This window comes from Scyliorhinus canicula, chromosome 3, assembly GCF_902713615.1.
Source record: "Scyliorhinus canicula chromosome 3, sScyCan1.1, whole genome shotgun sequence".
In the NCBI taxonomy this organism is placed as follows: Eukaryota; Metazoa; Chordata; class Chondrichthyes; order Carcharhiniformes; family Scyliorhinidae; genus Scyliorhinus; species Scyliorhinus canicula.
The window spans coordinates 91,741,961-91,761,944 of record NC_052148.1 but is presented as its reverse complement, the minus strand read 5'-3'; the positions used below and the strand labels follow the sequence as shown (position 1 = coordinate 91,761,944).

General features: G+C 41.0%; 1 protein-coding gene across 1 annotated transcript in view; it reads right to left on the bottom strand.

The window, feature by feature from the left end:
• Positions 1 to 260: 260 nt before the first annotated feature.
• The window catches only part of LOC119963623 (sodium channel protein type 2 subunit alpha-like), a 210,744-nt gene continuing 191,020 nt past the window's right edge, over positions 261 to 19,984 (bottom strand). The window contains exons 22-23 of the mRNA XM_038792953.1: positions 9,137 to 9,407; positions 261 to 1,615 (exon numbers count right to left, since the gene is read on the bottom strand). Of these exons, the coding sequence (XP_038648881.1) occupies positions 609 to 1,615; positions 9,137 to 9,407 (1,278 nt within the window). The 3' untranslated portion in view covers positions 261 to 608. The remainder of the gene's footprint in view (positions 1,616 to 9,136; positions 9,408 to 19,984) is intronic.

Below are 19,984 nucleotides of genomic sequence, written 5' to 3'. Positions count from 1 at the left end.
ACAAGGCACTTGAACTGCGATCAATGCTTTACCATTCAAAATCATTGTCAACGGTCAAGCATTCTAGCTACACAAAGGCTATTTTGGATTGTGAAGCGATCCTAACATTATTACTGTGAAAGGTCACCGAATAAATGCTTCATTGACGTGTAGATCTGTCACGTTGAAACGCAAGTCGCCTGTTTGCGCCGTGCCAAACGCAATATACCATATTAGTGTTGAGTGCACTACAATCACATACTTCGGTTCTGGCGCGGACATCCATTTGACATTTTTATTGATAATATGTTAATATTTGTTGATCGTAACCAATTGCCTTCTCCCAAAAAACATTCTTGCCCATGTCACAGCAGTGAGCGAACTTCATTCGGTTGATACTGCCAGCGCCAGTTCCATTGTCACAGATGAACTTTCCCAAAATAAACAGAATAATTAAGTTATAAAGTCAAATTCATGCATCACAATGTCACCAATAGAATGTAACAATGTTGGATTAACAAACTTAACGGTGACCAATGTAACCCTGTGAAAGGTTATTTTCTAAATCACCAAATATACCCATATAATGTGAAGGCTTCTTCACTCCACCAGTCAGTATGAGGTGAAGATCATGTCAAAGGTGAGTTTGGTCTGCTGGATCGTAGACTTCGTAGTGATTTCCTTAAGGAGCTGTAAGATCTTTCAAGTTTCTTTTTGGCTGTTGTATGGTATCGACGGACTTTCCACTTTCGAAACGCTTTCTGGATGGTCAAGGCAGCCTTGAACTCCTTTCGGATCATTAACGTAGTTGTGATCGTTTCCATAGTGCTACGAATGGGGAATACCTTCATCGACATTTTAAACACTTCCGCACTCAGCTTTGTGAGGGGTTCTGACGCGGCTACTTTCCCAACGATAACAGCACTGAGAGCTTCCAAGACGTCCAGGCAATGCAGCATGTTGCCATTGGTGAGTGGGAGGTTGAGGGCCGCAACTTTCACCGCGTTAGGCTGTGGTATTCGCAGAGGAGATTTCAGTTCATTGAGGAAATCAGATAGCTGATCATAGGTGATGAATTGTGTTGCCTTCACGTCATAATTACTCCACACCTCATAAAACATGTCCACGTCTTCGTCAGTCACGCCAGCGAGCTCTTGCTCTTGGGCCTCATGGAAGTTTTCCAAAATGACAGCTACGTACATATTGATGATCACGATATAGGCGACTACGATGTACGATGTCATATAGGTGAATGATACAAACTGACGCTGCACTGGAGAATTAATCATAACGTGAAGAATCTCATTCCAAGCGGCAGCAGTCGTCAGTCTAAACAGAAGCATCATACTGTTTCCAAAAGTTTCGAAATTCACCATGTCGTTTATTGGCGATTCCCTGGGAAGGTCTTGGAACAAACTCATCCCCAATATGGAATAAATGAACATGACGAGGCCCAGGAGCAGTCCAATATTGAAGAGAGCCGGGATAGATATCACCAATGTGAACAGCAGCTTGCGAATTCCTTTCAAAGACCTCACCAACCTCAACAATCGTGCAAGCCTTACAATTCGGAATACTCTTAAAATAGTTGGTGAGACGCCTTGCTTTTTGGATGCGGATGAGTCCAACAAAATTCCTGAAGGGATGACCACAGCATAGTTACCAGCACAAAAGACAGGGTGGTTAAACACCAAAGTATCTTAAAGATGCAATTGAATTCCCAATCTGCATTAGGTTAGAGCTGACTCCATCAAAACAAAGCAACCCCAAATTACATTTAAAAGAATTTCGCCGCACATGCATAGTGTACCGCATACACGTTGCTTGTCCTTAGCTTGGGCCTGTTAAATTTGAAATATTGAACATTGATCAGTGGAACTAAAACAAAGAAAAATACATATTTACAGGTTCTTGTTGCTGAGTGCAGTTGGAAAAGTTTTTTTTTTAAAAGAGAAAAGCAAAATACTTGCCATATTGGACATTTAAAATGGAAATAGAAAACGCTCAGTGTATCAGCAGCATCTGTGGACAGAGGAACCGGGTTAACATTTCAGGTGTGACACTTACATCCTTTCTACTGTTCTTATGAAAGGTCACCGGCCTGAAACGTTAACACGGCTTCACTCTCTCCACAGCTGCAGCAAGACCTGCTGAGCGTTTGCAACTGTTTTGTTTTCATTAACGGTGCCATATGTTAAATAATCGTTAGCCACACTGGACATGCATGCTTGCTGCAAAATGTCGTTTCATTATCTGCCGCCCAACGTTCTTCACCTGACTATTCATCCCACTATTTCATTAACTTTAATATTGCTTGCAGGTTCTGATTCTGCATTTGAAATTGGCCCTTCTCCATTCCAACATAATATATCATACTAAACTTATTTACCAATATCTAAACACTACATCGAATTGTGCCATGTTCTCACGCATTTGTACTCCTATTGATATTGGATATAATTCAAAACATAATGCCACGATGTGGAATAATGTCTTTTAAACAGAATTCACACGGGAGGTAACTTCAAATTCCACAGAAGAGTAATAACTACTGAGTGGTGAACTGTTCCGATGAAGGGTCATATTGGACTGGAAACGTTAACTCTTTGTTTCTCTCTCCACAGATGCTGAGCAAACCTGCTGAGTTTTTTTTCCAGCACTTTTCGTTTTTATTTCAGATTTCCAAGATCCACAATATTTTATTTTTATAACAACTACTTTCTTCCCTTAACTTTTTCTTTGTAGAGAGTAATAATGAGGGCCAGTGCAAAGACTAAAGTTAATTATATGCACACTACATAGTGATCATATCCATCTGTTATTGCAAATATAGATTTATCTTTTTAGAAATCACACATATTAATCAAAATTGACATTACACAACCCCCCCAGATAATATCTGATGAAAGACAAACATATTCACAGTCAATTTCGTTACACATATATAACCAAGAATCTTATTTATTAAAGCATCAAATCAAACTTCCTACATGTCTTAAAAGGGCAGACAGTTCCATTATTGCTTCAGATTTGTTTATGATAAAATATGTTTGATACTTTTGACATGAGGAAACTTATATAAATTTTAAAAATTAAAATTGAACGGGTTTACTTCTGTGAGGCTATGTTACGAACTGCAGTCTGCCATTCTGCTGGCAATTTAAGAAAATGCTGTGGAAATATTTTGTAGATTGTATGGAGGATTGGCCAAAGGCAGAAATGGATTGTTATTGGTTGATTGAGAGTACTCAAAATTTGATTCACAAAACAGCCACATTAAAAATTGTAACAGGAAAGGAGTAGCAAGTTTTTTCATAGAATTATTTTTTCACAGAATTTACAGTGCAGGAGGCCAGTCGGCCCATCGAGTCTGCACCGGCTCTTGGAAAGAGCACCCTACCCAAGCCCACACCTCCACCCTATCCCCATAACCCAGTAACCCCACCCAACACTAAGAGCAATTTTGGACACTAAGGGCAATTTAGCATGGCCAATCCACCTTACCTGCACATCTTTGGACTGTGGGAGGAAACCGGAGCACCCGGAGGGAACCCACGCACACACAGGGAGAACGTGCGGACTCCACACAGACAGTGACCCAAGCCGGGAATCGAACCTGGGACCCTGGAGCTGTGAAGCAATTGTGCTAACCACTATGCTACTGTGCTGCCCAAAAGTTATAGTTTACGACCTCAATATCAATGACATGGAGGTGATCCACATACTGAGAGAGCTCAAAACAATAGATGTCATTTATCCACGATTGTTGAACGTGGCTGGTAAGAATATTGGTGAGGCATTAACAGCCATTATGACTAGGTGGCGCAGTGGTTAGCTCTGCAGCCTCACTGCACCGAGATCCCAGGTTCGATCCCGGCTCTGGGTCACTGTCCGTGTGGAGTTTGCACATTCTCCCTGTGTCTGCATGGGTTTCGCCACCACAACCTAAAAGATGTGCAGGCTAGATGGATGGGCCATACTAAATTACCCCTTAAATTGGAAAAAATGAATTGGGTACTCTAAATTAAAAAAAAGTATATGAAAATAAAATAAAAAGAAAATACATAATAGGGCAACACAAGGTACACAAGGTAAATACCTAGACACCGGCATCGGGTGAAGCATACAGGGGTGTAGCATTAACCAATTCAGTCTATAGAGGGTCACATTCTCCCCGTGTCTGCATGGGTCTTACCCCACAACCCAAAGATGTGCAGGGTAGGTTTATTGGCCACACTAAATTGCCCCTTAATTGGAGAACAAAAATAATTGGGTACTCTAAATTTATTTTTAAAAAACAGCCATTATAACTGAGATGAGAAATCAAATGATATTTGGGTACACTATAAATAGGTTAATGTGATGACAAATCAGGCACAAGCAACTACATATCCACTGGTCTTACTTTATTTCCATGTAAAATAATGGAACCAATTTGGAGGAGGATACCTGCGAATTTTCTGGACTATAATGACCTAGTAAACAGTACCATGGCTTTAGGTGGGAAAAATTGGCTGACCGAATGCCCTGATTCTTTTGGGAAGTGACAGTCCAAACAAAGATAGTACTGTGCACCCAGACTTCAGAAAGTAGTTATTGAAAGTACTTATGAAACATTACTAATTAAGATCAAAGTTGTGGGAATTCAAAGAATGATTTGCATTTATATAATACCATTTTTGTTTTAGATGCCCCAACATGTTACAAGTCAATTAAATACTTTTGACGTGTAGTTACTGTTGTATAAAAAGAAACATTGCAGCTAATTTATTTGTTCATGAGATGTGGGAATAGGTGGCAAGACCAGCATTTATTGCCCATCCTAATTGCTCTAAGGGCAGCACGGCGGCGCAGTGGTTAGCACTGCTGCCTCGGGTGCTGAGGACCTGGGTTCAATCCCGGCCCTGGGTCACTGTCTGTGTGGAGTTTGCACATTCTCCACATGTCTGCGTGGGTTTCACCCTCACAACCCAAAGACGTGCAGGTTAGGTGGATTGGCCACGCTAAATTGCCCCTTAATTGGAAATGAAAAATAATTGGATACTCTAAATTTCTTAAAATAAAATCCTTATTGCTCTTGAAAATTTGATGATGAGCTGCCTTACTGAACCGCTGCAGTCCAAGAGTTGCAGGAACACCCATAGTGCTGTTGGGAAGGGAGTTCCGGGATTTTGACCCAGTGACAATAGCAGGAGAGCAGACAAACTGTTTTTGAGATGCTACTTGAAGGATAAATATTGATCAAGACACCAGGGAGAACTTCCCTATTCCTCTTTGAAACATGGGGTAGAAAACAATGGTTATTGGTTAGCAGGGTCACATTGGGTGAAGATCAATACTGACTACAGTGTGGCAAAGGCCATTGCTGGGATCAATAGCATTTTTAATTTCCATCAATAACTTGAGTTTTTACACTTAGTGTGAACTGATTAAACTTGCAGATGATACCAAACTAGGAGGGGCAGTGGTATAAAAATAATTAATTTTGAGTATTAAAGTAGTTAGCATAGTTATCTTGACACTGTAAGTCAGTATGTATTTTTGCATCTTTTTCTTCCTGTTGGGAATTATTCCTCATTTATGCATTCAGCCACTAGCACTGCTGAATCGCATTGTTGGCTACTGAAATGTACTCAAAGGATTGTATTGCAGCCATTGTACATTGATGCTGTTTCTGTAAGGCTGTCTGAGGAACAGCAGAAAATGGGCCAGAGTGAGAGGATCCATCCTCTAACCACCATACTGAGGGACCCACTTTACGTGCTGCAAGTAACAACCCTGGAATATCTGCTTTGGGGAATGGAGTAGAGTTAGAACAGGCAGCACTGGGTGAAAGATCCAGCATGATAGAGGGGGAACAGCAAGATGCTGAGCACCAGTAATTTCTTATGTCCTTTTAGCACGTGCAAATGGCTTGCCAAGTATGAACCCACTAATTGTATCCTCACAGTGACGTTTGGCTTTAATAAAGAACATCAACTCCACCTGAGGTATATGGCTTCTCAATGGAACCTACAGTGACATTCCCTTAACAAAGGACTTAAATGTACCAAGGGGCTCTCTCAATAACTCCATATGATGCTCCAAAGATCTTTGGCTCCAAATTCCGTAAGTCAACTCACAGTGAATTCTCTGTGGTATTCAATGGTTTAGTCAGGAATTTGGTGTGGGGCTTTGACGACCTCACAGTAGCCTTGAAAATAGGTGCTACACACAGATTGCTGTAGAATAATAGCTGACCTTGGATATGCCAACCAGGGGTACTCTGAAAAGAGAAAGTAGTATAAAGATTCAAGCCAACTGTGATTTTTATGACCATGTGTGGCATCACAACCGTCATCGAAAATACAGCAGCGTCCTGTGATTGCCTCTCTGGTGAAGTATAAATGTCAGAGTAAGTGCGCAAGGATGTGTGACATGTGACTACTTGGGTAGACACAAATCCACCTCACTCTTCCTGACATGACACTTTTATCTTCCAGCTCTCCAAGGGCAAGTGAAATTCCCAGAGGAGTGCCACACTATGCACTGAAGCCAGGCTGAGTATTTAGAAATGAAGTAAAGTTCAATTCAGAAACAGGCAATAAATTAAAGATCTGGTCCAAGTAAATTATGGTAAAGTAACAAAGCTCTGCAAAGAAAGTAAAATGGGATAATTATGCCCCTAAATTCTCCAAAGTGACTGCAAGAAATCAGGTGCGTTGACTTTCAGGTTACTCTTGGTAGCAGTGTGCCAGCCGATGTCTGCTGTGCTCTACGTTTTATAGACAGACATCAATAATTTGATGCATCAAAATACCAGGGACACGATGGGCAACCACAAATGAATAAAATTAGCATCCTGAGTCAGGCTGGCACCAGGAAGCAGCAAGTCCCTCCTCATTCCCCATGGAAGTCTAGGGCAAGTACCGTATGAAAGGTGATTAAACGGATCTTCATCATCCTTAACTTGGGGATTGATTTATTAGGATCTTACCTGTCTGTATTGAATAGCATGACTAAGGGATTATGTTCATTTTAAGCTGATAAACTTTGTTTGTTATTCTCCAAGAGTTGTTAGTGAGTGCTATAATAATGAACAGAAATGATGGAATGAAGTTGAGGCATGGATGCAATGTGGTTTGACTTTGGTACAATATTCAAAAGTTTATCAGATCTGCAATTTATTATTGTTATTAAGCAGCCTTTCGTGAGTGGGAATCATTAGCGCAAATGTTAGTGGATTAAACTCAATCAGATCTGATCCAACTGTAGGCCACTACTGGTTATAATATATTTGGACAGTTTCAGTTGAAAGGTACAGAAATGTTAAGTGATTGTAATTCACAAAATTATCAACCTTCAGGGAAAAATCCATTGCTCAATGTTGTTTTAAAAACAAATTTAGAGTACAAATTCATTTCCAATTAAGGGGCAATTTAGCTTGTCCAGTCCACCTACCCTGCACATCTTTGTGTTGTGGGGACGAAGCCCACGCAAACACGGGGAGACTGTGCAAACTTCACACGGACAGTGACCCAGAGACGGGATCGAACCTGGGACCTCGGCGCTGTGAGACTGCAGTGCTAACCACTGCACCACCATGCTGCCCATTTATCAATGTTATATGAGAGGTACAAGGAGTACGTTTTCAATTCCATGCTTGCAATAAAGAGCCCTGCCATCCAGAAGTGTCAATGGGAATTATAGGCAGTATTGCACATGAATTTGCTATTTAAACTGATGGGCTGAAAATCAGACTTGTAATGTGACTAAATTTTGCAAATGTGCTCTCAATAGGCAAAATTCCTGCTGATAACGTGATTAGAAAATTAATCCTACAATATGACCTTTATAGAGGTGCACATTTATGTTTTAATTGTTTAATATTATATTTATGTAACCTTTCTCCAAATGAAGTTGCCTTTGATTTCTAACATTAATAATGCTTTTACTTATCATGCAAAACAAAAGTATTGCTATTTCAAGGAAACATCTGTAGCTAGCTACTTGTGCATTTTAGTATGTGGGCTGAGTAAAAACAATATGGCAATAAACAAGAGATATTATTTACAGGCAGCTCCACCAGTGATAAAATAATATCAGCTATAACTAAAATAAATGAAAGATATCATTACATAATGCTCAATGCCTGTAAAGGGGGGGGGGGGGGGGGGGGGTACTCAATGCAATGTTGCAAAGTAAGCTCTTCCAGTTTTATTGTTAAACTAACATTTTACAAAATGAATCTAGCAAACAAATAACAAGATTAAATAGTTTTTTCTACTGAACAAAGAACAAAGAATAAAGAAAATTACAGCACAGGAACAGGCCCTTCGGCCCACCCAGCCTGCGCCGATCCAGATCCTTTATCTAAACCTGTCCCCTATTTTCCAAGGTCTACTTCCCTCTGTTCCCCGCCCGTTCATATATCTGTCTAGATGCATCTTAAATGATGCTATTGTGCCCGCCTCTACCACCTCCGCTGGCAAAGCGTTCCAGGCACCCACCACCCTTTGCGTAAAAAACTTTCCACGCATATCTCCCTTAAATTTTCCCCCTCTCACCTTGAAATCGTGACCCCTTGTAATTGACACCCCCACTCTTGGAAAAAGCTTGTTGCTATCCACCCTGTCCATACCTCTCATAATTTTGTAGACCTCAATCAGCTCCCCCCTCAACCTCCGTCTTTCCAACGAAAACAATTCTAATCTACTCAACCTTTCTTCAGAGCTAGCACCCTCCAAACCAGGCAACATCCTGGTGTACCTCCTCTGCACCCTCTCTAAAGCATCCACATCCTTCTGGTAATGTGGCGACCAGAACTGCACACAGTATTCCAAATGTGGCCTAACCAAAGTCCTATACAACATGACCTGCCGACTCTTGTACTCAATACCCCGTCTTGACCACTCTACTTTGTTAAGATAAATTCAAGCTTTGATCATTTAAAAAGTTAATCATGAATAAACTACGTTAAATGTTATTTGGTGTGGAGGGGATGAAGATCCACCTTACTTAGATCTTCATGAATCTACTCTAAGGTTCTCCTTGCTTCATTCATCTAGTACTGTACTTGAGTTTTCCCCCACAAAGTTGCTTTTTCTTCCCTGAAACAACTTTCCTCTAAAAATCATTTTCATCAAATCAGAAAGAACAACAGTAAAATGGGACTTACCTATCAGGGAAAGAGCGACAACTAGAAAATCAAAGATATTCCAGGCTTGAGTGAAATAGTATTGGCGTTGGCCTAATAATTTTAAAATTGCTTCAACTGTAAATATTGCTGCAAATATTAGGTTGAACCAATTTAAAACTAAGGCGAACATTTTCGTCTGTCCATAATGATCACAAGCCATCACCATCACATTCATTGTTATTAAAGCAATGGTTATTGGTTCAAACGATTTGTGGCTCACTAGCCTGTAGAAGCTGTAGAGTATCTTATTCTAGGGAAGAGAAATGAACACAAATAAGCAATATATAACATGAATCTCTGCTATGTATTCAAAACAACTTTTGTCTGCAATAATTGCAATCTAATTAAAATTAAACTGACACAAGATCAAGAACATAGAAAAATTTACAATATGAAGACTGGCAAAGCAAGAAAAAGGTGTTGGGCGCGAATCTTCGGCTGCGTTGGACTCTCGCTTGAGCGCAACACGGCTGGAGAATGCCGGGAAAGGCCTCCAGCTCCATACCTCCCGGGGTTCTCCTCAAGCCCCATGAGACGTCGGAGTCGAAACCCCGCTTCAAATGGGCGGGACCGAATAATGCTCGCAGAAGTAGGTCGTAAATCTAATTACGACCTAACTGCGTGGGATCCAGCAGCCTCCCTCAATTCTTCGGCCTTGCCAGGGAGGCTGCAGCCGGGCGCTGATCAGTGCTGGTCCACACAAAGGTGGACCAGGCGGAACGGCACCCGGAGCGTCTCCCGGGCCACCGGACACTCCAGGATGGTCAGGGTAAGTGCAGGGTGGCTCTCTGGCCCCCCTCCTGGAATGCGGGTACCTTGGCTCTGCCCATCTGGCATCATGGCACTGCCACCCTGGCACTGTCAAGGTGCCCGGATGGCACCGCCAAGCCAGCAGGAGCACTTCCTGGGTGCCAAGATGGCAGTGCAAGAGTGCCACGGCAGTACTGCCAAGAGTCAGGGACAAGGAGGGCCATGCCCATGAAATTAAGGTGGAGGGGGATTTGAAGAGTGGGGGATTGCAGGACAGGTAACTACGCCCCTCTGGGGGGTTGGGTGGGGTCCCAGAAGGAAGGGGGTGCTGTAAGTGCCTTGGGGGCCTGAAGAGGGGGAACCCAAAGCGGGGTTCCCTTATTTGTGGGTTGTGGGGTAGTGTCCATGTGTGAGGCAGTGACATGACCCATGGATGTGGGGAGGGGGGGACCCACAAGCTCCCTTAGAGATCGGGGGACCCATTCAAAATGGCGGTCCGATCTCTGCGTTCAGCTCCCCAGTGCTAAAAAAATTCTAAGTGTGGGCTAAACCAGTGAGAAACTCCCCAGGTCCCTAAAAAGGGACTAAGTGTCATTGAATAGCGGTGGGGAACTCGCTGGTAGAGCCAACAGGAAATTTCCTGGAAAACCTGCCACAAATTAACTTTGACATTTTGGGGGAGTTTTTTTCCACCTGGTAATGCTTTCATTCTGTATTGTGCAGGCAAATATATCTTAATTTATTCATTCATTCATGAGTGCTCAGCTCAAAAACAGGCCCTTGTCTGTCGATGCTTCATCCTGAGCAATTTTCTTGGCAGTTTCTGTCAGTGGTGGTTTGCCATTGCCTTCCATTCTCAGGGGCAGGGTGAGGAGGCAGGTCCCCAAATCTACCTCTGCCGAAATGGCAAATGAACCCGCACTGTTGCCATTATTTTGAACTATGCACTCGCCATCTAGCCAATCGAACTAACTGCCCCTCTCAAATATAACAAAATGAGAATGTAAAATGTATCTTTGGTGATAACTAATTATGACATACAAACACACGTAATACTGTCTACGCATTTGCCTATATTAATATGATTGACATCCATTGTACAAATGTTAGGCTTTGCTCAGTTTTAGCATTCTTGTCCCTGTCAGAAGGATGATGTGGTGTACATGGATTTCCAAAGGCGCTTAATACAGTGCTGCACAACAGCATTGAGGAAATCTATAGCTCATGGAATAAAATGGACAGTAGCAATATGGTTACGGAATTGGCTAAGTGGCAGGAACAGAGAGCAGTGGTTAATGGATGTTTTTTGGGCTGGAACGTTTGTAGTGGAGTTCCTTCGGCATCAGTGTCGGGATCCTTGCTTTTCCTGATACATATTAATGACCTAATTAATTTCAAAGTGTGCAGATGATTCAAAACTCAGGCACTTTGAGCTGTGAGGAGAATAGTGAAGAATTTCAAAAGGACATAGGCAAGTTGGCATAATGAATCGCCAAGTAGCAGATGAAGTTCAATGCAGAGAAATGTGAAGTGATTCATTTTGGTGGAAATAACTTTGAGAGACAATATAAAGTAAAGGGTACAACTCTAAATAGGGTGCAGGAGCAGAGGGACCTGGATGTTTTTGTGCATAAGTCAATAAAGGTGGTAGGACAGGTTGAGAGCATGTACAGTAAAGCATACAGTATCCTGGGTTATATTAATAGGGACATAAGAACAAGGAGGTTATGTTGAACTTGTATAAGTGATTAGTTAGGCCTATGCTGTTGTGCAGCACTGTATTAAGCTTGAATATTGCATCCAGTTTTGGGCACTGCACTTTAGAAAGGGTTATAAAGGCATTGGAGAGAGTGCAGAAAAGATTAATGAGAATGGTTCCTACAATGAGGAACTTCAGTTATGAGGATAGGTTGAAGACGTTAGGACTGTTTTCCTTAGAGGAAGAAGGCCAAGAGGAGATTTTAATGAGGTATTCAAAATCACGAAGGGTCTGAACAGAATAGATAGGGAGAAACTGTTTCCATTCATGAAAGGATTGAGAGCCAGAGGGTACAAATTCAAAGCGATGAGTAAAAGAAGCAATAGTGTGCAAGGAAAAACCTTTTCACAAAGCAGTGGTTAGGGTCTGGAATGCACTGCCTGAGGATATGGTGGAAGCAAATTCAATTGAATCATGCAGAAGGGTGTTCTACTGTTACCTAAAATTGAAGAATGTGCAGGGTTACAGGGAGAAAGCAGGAAAATGGATCAAGATGAGTTTTCATTCGGAGACCCAGTGCAGATAACATGGGCCAAAGTGCCTTCTTCTACATTGTGCCAATTCTGTGCTGTTGATTCAAATGCTAATATGGGATTTGAATGTATAATTTCAGTGCTGCACTGATGAGACAAGAAACTACAGATCTTTCTACATTCTATTGTAATCAGAAATGTAGAGCGTTCTAGTGTCCTGGCCAACAGTTAAACGTAGATGGATTACCTATACGAGCCTGCATATACAAATTAATTCACGATGAATAATTATTAATTTGTTAGTTGTTTAAATGGATATGCCATCTCAGCAAGAGTGTGGTGAAATACTTATTCACCTTGATACGGGCAGCTGCGATAATACACGAGAAACTTGCCATCAATTAGGACAATGCAGTCTTCTTAATGGTTGCAGCACGTACTATCTAGAGCAGGCGGGTTCCAAACTGTGGATCGTGACCTCCAATGGGACCATGGGATGAGCAATTGAGGTTACAAGCTGCCCCTCCTTGAGGAAGCAATGATCACTATGGAGATGAATCTAGGCCTTATAAACCCCATCTGAAAGGACCTTTTCCATACAAATCCATCCATACAACAAGGCTAGTTGTATCCCACCTGGTACATCAGAATAAACTTCAAATTACTGTCTCCAATAGACTCACTGCCCTTGCGGGGTCAATAATTTGGGAGGAACGATGGCACAGTGGTTAACATTGCAGTCTCACTTCACTGTCCGTGTGGAGTTTGCACATTCTCCCCGTGTCTGCGTGGGTTTCGCCCCCACAACCCAAAAATGTGCAGAGTAGGTGGATTGGTCATGCTAAATTGCCCCTTAATTGGAAAAAATAATTGGGTAATCTAAAATTAAAAAAAAACATTGCAGTCTCACAGTGCCAGGGACCAGGGTTCAATTCTGGCCTTGGGCCACTGTCTGTGCGGAGTTTGTAAGCTATGCCTGTGTCTGTGTGGGTTTCCTCTGGGTGTTTTCCGGTTTCTTCCCACAGGCCAAAGATGTGCAGATTAGGTGGATTGGCCATGCTAAATTGCCTCTTAGGATGAGGTTGTCGGAATAGGGTGGGGGATTGGGCCTAGGTAGGGTGGTCTTACAAAGGGTTGGTGCAGACTCGACGGGCCGAATGGTCGCTTTCTGCACTGTAGGGATTCTATAACATGGGGAGCATGATCTTTCGAAGGGTTGGTGCAAATTTAATGGGCCAAATGGCCTCCTTCTGCACTGTAGGGATTCTATGAGAACATCCTTCTATGAGATTTGTATAATTCACATGCAAGAGAATAGCTTTCATCAAGGCTGAAAATTTGGGGACCTTGGAGGTTCGCCTAATATAGACTTTAATTCTGGGGTTGTGGTATATTACAAAAGGGAAGGCCATAAGAAATGGAAAAGTCCTGATAAGATAATAAGGCGTCACGGTAGCACAGTGGTTAGCACTGTTGGTTCACAGTGCCAGGGTACCAGGTTCGATTCACAGCTTGCGTCACTGTCTACATCAGGGGTGGGCAAACTACGGCCCGCGGGCCGTCTTTATGCGGCCCACCAAGATCAAGTCATTAAAAAAATTAAGGTTAATGGGGGGGGGGGGCTGTTGGGTTACTGGTATAGGGTGGATACGTTGACTTGAGTAGGGTGATCATTGCTCGGCACAACATGTGTTTCATGTGAAGTTTCTACTTTAAAATATTAATTAATAAAAATTAATTGCTTTTTTTGCTTTAAACTGAGTTACTTTGTTTTTCAAATAAATGTGTTTCATGTAAAGTTTCTACTTTAAAATATTAATTAATAAAAATTAATTGCTTTTTTTTTCTTTAAAAACCTTTTATTTTGGCTATTTTAAATATTAATTATTTTACATAATATACTATGCGGCCCTTTAAAATTGTGAATTTCTGAATGTGGCCCTTGCACAGAAAAGTTTGCACACCCCTGGTCTACATGTTCTCCTCGTGACTGCACGTGTTTCTTCCGGGTGCTCTGGTTCCCTCCCACAAGTCCCGAAAGACGTGCCTATTAGGTGAACTGGACATTCTGAATTCTCCCTCAGTGTACCCGAACAGGCGCTGGAATGTGGCAACTGGGGGATTTTCACAGTAACTTCACTGCAGCATTAAAGTAAGCCAACTTGTGACAATAAAGATTATTATAAAGATTACCATCATAAAAATTATAGTAAGACTGTGATTATGCAACATCATAATTAAACTATTAATTTTAATTCCTCATAGTTAATTGGGATTGATTACAAACTCTCAGAATCTGAACAGTTAATAGAAGGTATGTTTGCAATGAAAGTCCTGAGGAGCAGAATACATTATATATATAATGTTTATTGTCTCAAGTAGGCTTACATCAGCACTGCAATAAAGTTACTGTGAAAAGCGCGTAGTCGCCACATTCCGGCACCTGTTTGGGTACACAGAGGGAGAATTCAGAATGTTCAAATTATCTAACTGCCTGACAGCATGTCTTTCAGGACTTGTGGGAGGAAACTGGAGCACCCGGAGGAAGCCCACGCAGACACAGGGAGAACGTGCAAACCCACACAGACAGCAACCCAAGCGGGAATCGAACCTGGAGCTGTGAAGCAGCTGTGCTACCCACTGTGCTACTGTGCTGCCCTTTGTTGTTCGGGATTATGAAGAGTAGATATGTTAGAGTGGAGTCTCCCACAATGGATAAGTAATCCCAAAAGGTTTTTAAAAACTTCTTTAGCTTATTCATGGGAGTGTGGACCAATTGACATAAAAGTCACATTTCTGTAGGGTGAAAATTTTCAGAGAGAAGGGTTTCTGAAACCATTTAAAGTGACAAGGAATGCAGAAAGAAAACTATTGAAATTAAACAAATGTGTTTATGATCTGAATGATGCCTAAAGTTTGTGGTGTTGTTCAGTGAGGTCTGTCTTGTTGAAAGTCGGCTGTGTTCAACTAGAATCAGATTTCCCAATGGTTCATTGATATCAAAAAGGGAAACTTTCAGGCATCTACATGATTCATTATTTCTTCTGGGGTGGTACAGTGGAATTTGAAAAATGTTTTACTAATAACATTGAAGTTGAATTTAAGATTGCAGGTCAGGCTTTAGGGGCTTTTAAATAGATTGCTTTAAACATTAAGCAGAATGGGTCTGGAGTAACTTTGAATCATCAATCTTATTTAGAGAATGTTGCACCTTTCCCAGTTAATCATGCTAGGTCATCAAAGAAAGATGATGTGCCATCTAAAGAAGAAACAGAAGTGTTATAAAGTTTGATTCAGCAGTTGAATTGGTTATGTATTCAGACAACACTGAATGATAATTTTGATGCTTTGGAAACACGTACTGCTTTGAAGCACTTTAAAGTTAGGATAATTTAAGGGCAAATAAAAAATAAACAAAAAAATATGCTGAAATGCATATTTAAATATCCATGAACATGAAATTAGTTACTTTCAATGATGCCTCTCATGCCAATTTTTCTGATAGGTATTCAAGTGCAGCTGGTTTCATAATATGTTTGTGGGTGAAAACAGGAAAATGTTCCCTTTTGCTTGGGAATCTAAGAAAATATAAATAATTGGTTAAAGTACTTTAGCTGCAGAAACACTGGCTTTTGTCGAAGTGGTGAATATGGGATTCTAATTGCCAAATAGTTTAGGGAAGGGTTGTACTGAAAATAGTTTTCCCATTGAATATTATCTAGATAACCATTCCTTGTAGGATAAGGTATACACTACAAAAATTGTAAGTGAAACAAAGTTAAGGATTGACCTTGTTTGCATGAAACAATGTTAGAGAGGAAGAAAATCTCCAAGAGTAAATGGGTTGATACAAGAAATCTATTATCTGATTGTTTCAGAAAAAGAGGTGCATATGCCAAGAGATTATTGGGGTCCTAGAAGAGAGGCATCCTGCAATACCATATTTAATATATAAAATTGTAAAAATATATATTTTCTTTTATCTTTGATGCATTTACTGTTCAGTTTTCTTTTAAAAATAGAAGTGAATCTGTTAATTGTAGAAAATCTGGGTAGGATCAACAGGTGGAGGGTATTCATTATCTGAATAGATACAAAGAGACACGTATTGATTCTGGGCTAGAGAGTAGGGTGAGGAGCTATACCTTTGTAATGTTTCACTTTGTGAATAAATCCAAACTGAGTAAAGATTGATTTCTGGACCCTTCCTTCACAAATTGACTGATAGAAGTTAAACATGAAGATGATAATTTTAAATTGGATGCACTGGTAGACAATGCCAACCAACAAAGACATGGGTGAAGGGCAATAAGATTTGTAACAGGATTTGATATAGACATACATGTCTAGCTGAACTAGGGTTTTGATTCTGAAGGATGTGAGTCCAGTCAAGACAGTTTTGGAATAGCTGAGCCTGGATGGAAAAGGCATAGATGACACTTTCAGTAAAAATTGGGCAATTTCAGTTATGAAGGTGGGTTATGCAAATGAGGTGGAAATACGCAGTCTTTGTGATAAAGAGAATCAGTGGAGTTTGAAGCTCGACTCAGGATCAAAAAGGAGGCAGAGTTTGGTAACAGTCTGTTTCAAGTCTGAAACAGTGGCTGTAAAGGAGACAAAATCAATGGTTAAGAGTACAGAGTTTGTGGTGGGGTCCAAAGAGAATGGAAATTATAAAGTTAAGTTCACTGCATGTAATTACACAACTGTATGTGGTTTCCCACAATTTGGCTAAATTCAATTTGGATGATTTTATAATGCTGCTATATAGTTGATATTGATATCCAGCTAAAAGTGATTTAAATTAATGCAGATTATGCTGTAGTACTTGTTTTATAAATGGAAAAGAGAAGATCAAATGGACCTCCTACCAAGACCTAAGCAAGCCTTAGAAGAACTTATAAATCCAGATAAATAATAATCAAATCATAATATATTCATGCATGGAAATAAAGAATATTAGGCAAGTTTAGAAAAAGTCAGTTATAGACCAATCAAGGGTAATTTAAACTGAAAACAACTCAACATTTGATTATTACCAGACGGTATGGATACAACACAAAAAATCTTTGAAATATACTCCTATGTGCCCTAATTCTGTTTGTCTACAGAAAGAACGTGGGATAGAAACTAAGCTATTAGTTTGGTTAGGTTAACCTTCTGTGACTTCCTTAACGTCATCCATATATTGAAAATCAGGGATTAAAAACAGAAAATGCTGGAAATATTCTGTATTTACTGTCTTATTTCAGATTTCCAGCATCCCCAGTAAGTACTTTTATTTTGTAATTGAAAACCTGAATTAGACTGTCATTTTTATTTTTCATACAATTGATATGCACAATTAGAATTGCAACAAATATTTTAATCTGTAAGAACTAATGCGGTATTCAAAGATTGTTTGAAATAGCATCTAGATTCTTAATTTTTTGAAATAGCATCAAGATTCTTAATTATTTAATGACTGTAGCCATTTGAACACTATTTTCAGTCAAATTACGGTATTAGTAAAATGCTGTTCTACATAAAGACCATGATATTGGCCTGAAATTCCAAAGAAATCTTCAATGAATTTCACATGGATTTTTGGGATGGGTATCCATCCAAATGGGTGGAGGGGGAGAAGTGGAAGAGCTGAGGCCCCAGAGAAAATGAGGAAATGTATTGGATTGATGCAGGCGGATAAAGCTCCTGGCCCCGATCGTTTCCCCATTGAGTTTTATAAGACATTTGCAGAACAGTTAGACCTCTAATTTTAGATATGTTTAACGAGAGGGGAGCATGGTGGCACAGTGATTAGCACCCCTGGCTCATGGTGCCAGGGTCCTGGGTTCGATCCCGGCCCCGGGTCACTGACCATGTGGACTTTGCACATTCTCCCCTTGTCTGCGTGGGTCTCACCCCCACAACCCAAAAGATGTGCAGGGTAGGTAGATTGGCCACGACAAATTGGCCCTTAATTGGAAAAGAATAAAAATTTAAAAGTCTCCAGATGCATGAAAGGGGGCAGAGATGATATAGGATACAGAGCATGAGGTGTCAGAGAATGACTGGATTGAGGTTTTGAGACCCTCTCAGGTTTCAGAATGTAAATCTGTATTTTGTGAGGCAGCGCAGTGGCGCAATGTTTAGCATTGCTGCCTCACAGCTCCAGGGACCCAGGTTCAATTCTAGCTTCAGGTGACTGTGTGGAGTTTGCACTTCTTCCCCGTGTCTGCATGGGTTTCTTCCGGATGCACTGGTTTCTTCCCACAATTCAAGTTACGTGGATTGGCTATTCTAAATTGCTCCTTTGTGTCCAAAAGGTTAGGTTGAGTTATGGGGATAAGGTGGATGTGTGGGCTTAAGTAGGGTGCTCTTTCCATGGGTCGGTGGAGACTCGATGGACCGAATTACCTCCATTTGCACTGTAAATTCTATGGTTTGATGTCCCGGGGTTCATTGCCCATTATACTTGCTATTTCCCATATCCTTAAGAAAGACAAAGTCAGTACAAGACAAGGATTGTACCGACCTATTTGGCTTTTAAATGCAGATGCAAAGTTACTTGCAAAAGTGGTGGCACAGCGGTTGGACCACTGACCAGACAGGCTTCGGCAAGGTTCAGCAATTGTCGGCCAAAATACGTTGGTTATTAAGTGTTGTTCTCTTCCCCTCTTTGGTATCTGAACCCGGAGGTGATTGTTTCCCTGGATGCTGAAATAGCGTTTGATAGGGTGAAGTGGGGATATCTTTTTGAAAGGCTGTGGAGGTTTGGATTTGGACTCATATTCTCGATTTGTTTATTGCATAGGACCCCTACTGCTTGTGTTCACATAAATGCTGTGAATTTGCGTTTTTTTTGTTGAATAGGGGCACGATGTAGGGTTGTCCAATGTCACTGCTCTTAGAGCCGATTGCCATAGCGCTCAGATCTTCCAGTAAGAATAAGAGGATACATCGGGGGTGATGTGGAGCCCGGGGTGTCCTTGTATGCGGATGACCTGCTTTTTTATATTATGAACCCATTACCCACCATGGATGAGATAGTGAAGCTGCTTGGAAGCTTTGACTCCTTCTCTGGGTATTAGGTGAATTTGGATAAGAGCAAATACTTTCCGGGTAACCAACATGGGAGGGGAAACCATCTGGAAATGTTGCAATTTTGTTTTGCCAGATCTAGCTTCGTTGTTTGGGAATATGGGTGGCCCACGATTGTGCGTCGCTCCATAAATGAAACTATACTACTCTGGTTAATGGGGCTAAGTCTGACTTACAGAAATAGGATAATCTCTCCCTGTCCTTGGCGGGCAGGGCCCAGACTATCAAGATGAATGTGCTTCCGAGATTTTTAAATCTCTTTTTCAATGTCTCTTTATTTTTCTCCCCAAGTCCTTCTTTGTCAAGTTTAATAAATTCATATTCTTTTTTATTTGTGTGGGTAAGACCCCAAATATCCGTAAGACGTTACTTCAGAGAGATGGCCAATCAGGAGGTTTGCCTTTACCCAATTTATTATTTTATTATTGGGAAGCCAATATTGAGGGGCTGCTGGAGTGGTTTAGTAATCTGGGTTCTATAATGGGGAAAATAGAGGCGTGTCCCTGAAAGGGTTCTAGCCTTGATGCATTAGTAACCGTTCTCTCCGGTAAAAATCTCCTCGAATCCGATGGTGGTGTCCACTCTGAGAATCTGGAAGCAGTTCAGACAGTATTTTAAACTTAGTTCCATGTCTTTGTTGGCCCCTATCTGTAATAATCACCTCTTTTTCCAGAGGGTTTGTCATAGAATTTACAGTGCAGAAGGAGGCCATTCGGCCCATCGAGTCTGCACTGGCTCTTGGAAAGAGCACCCTACCCAAGGTCA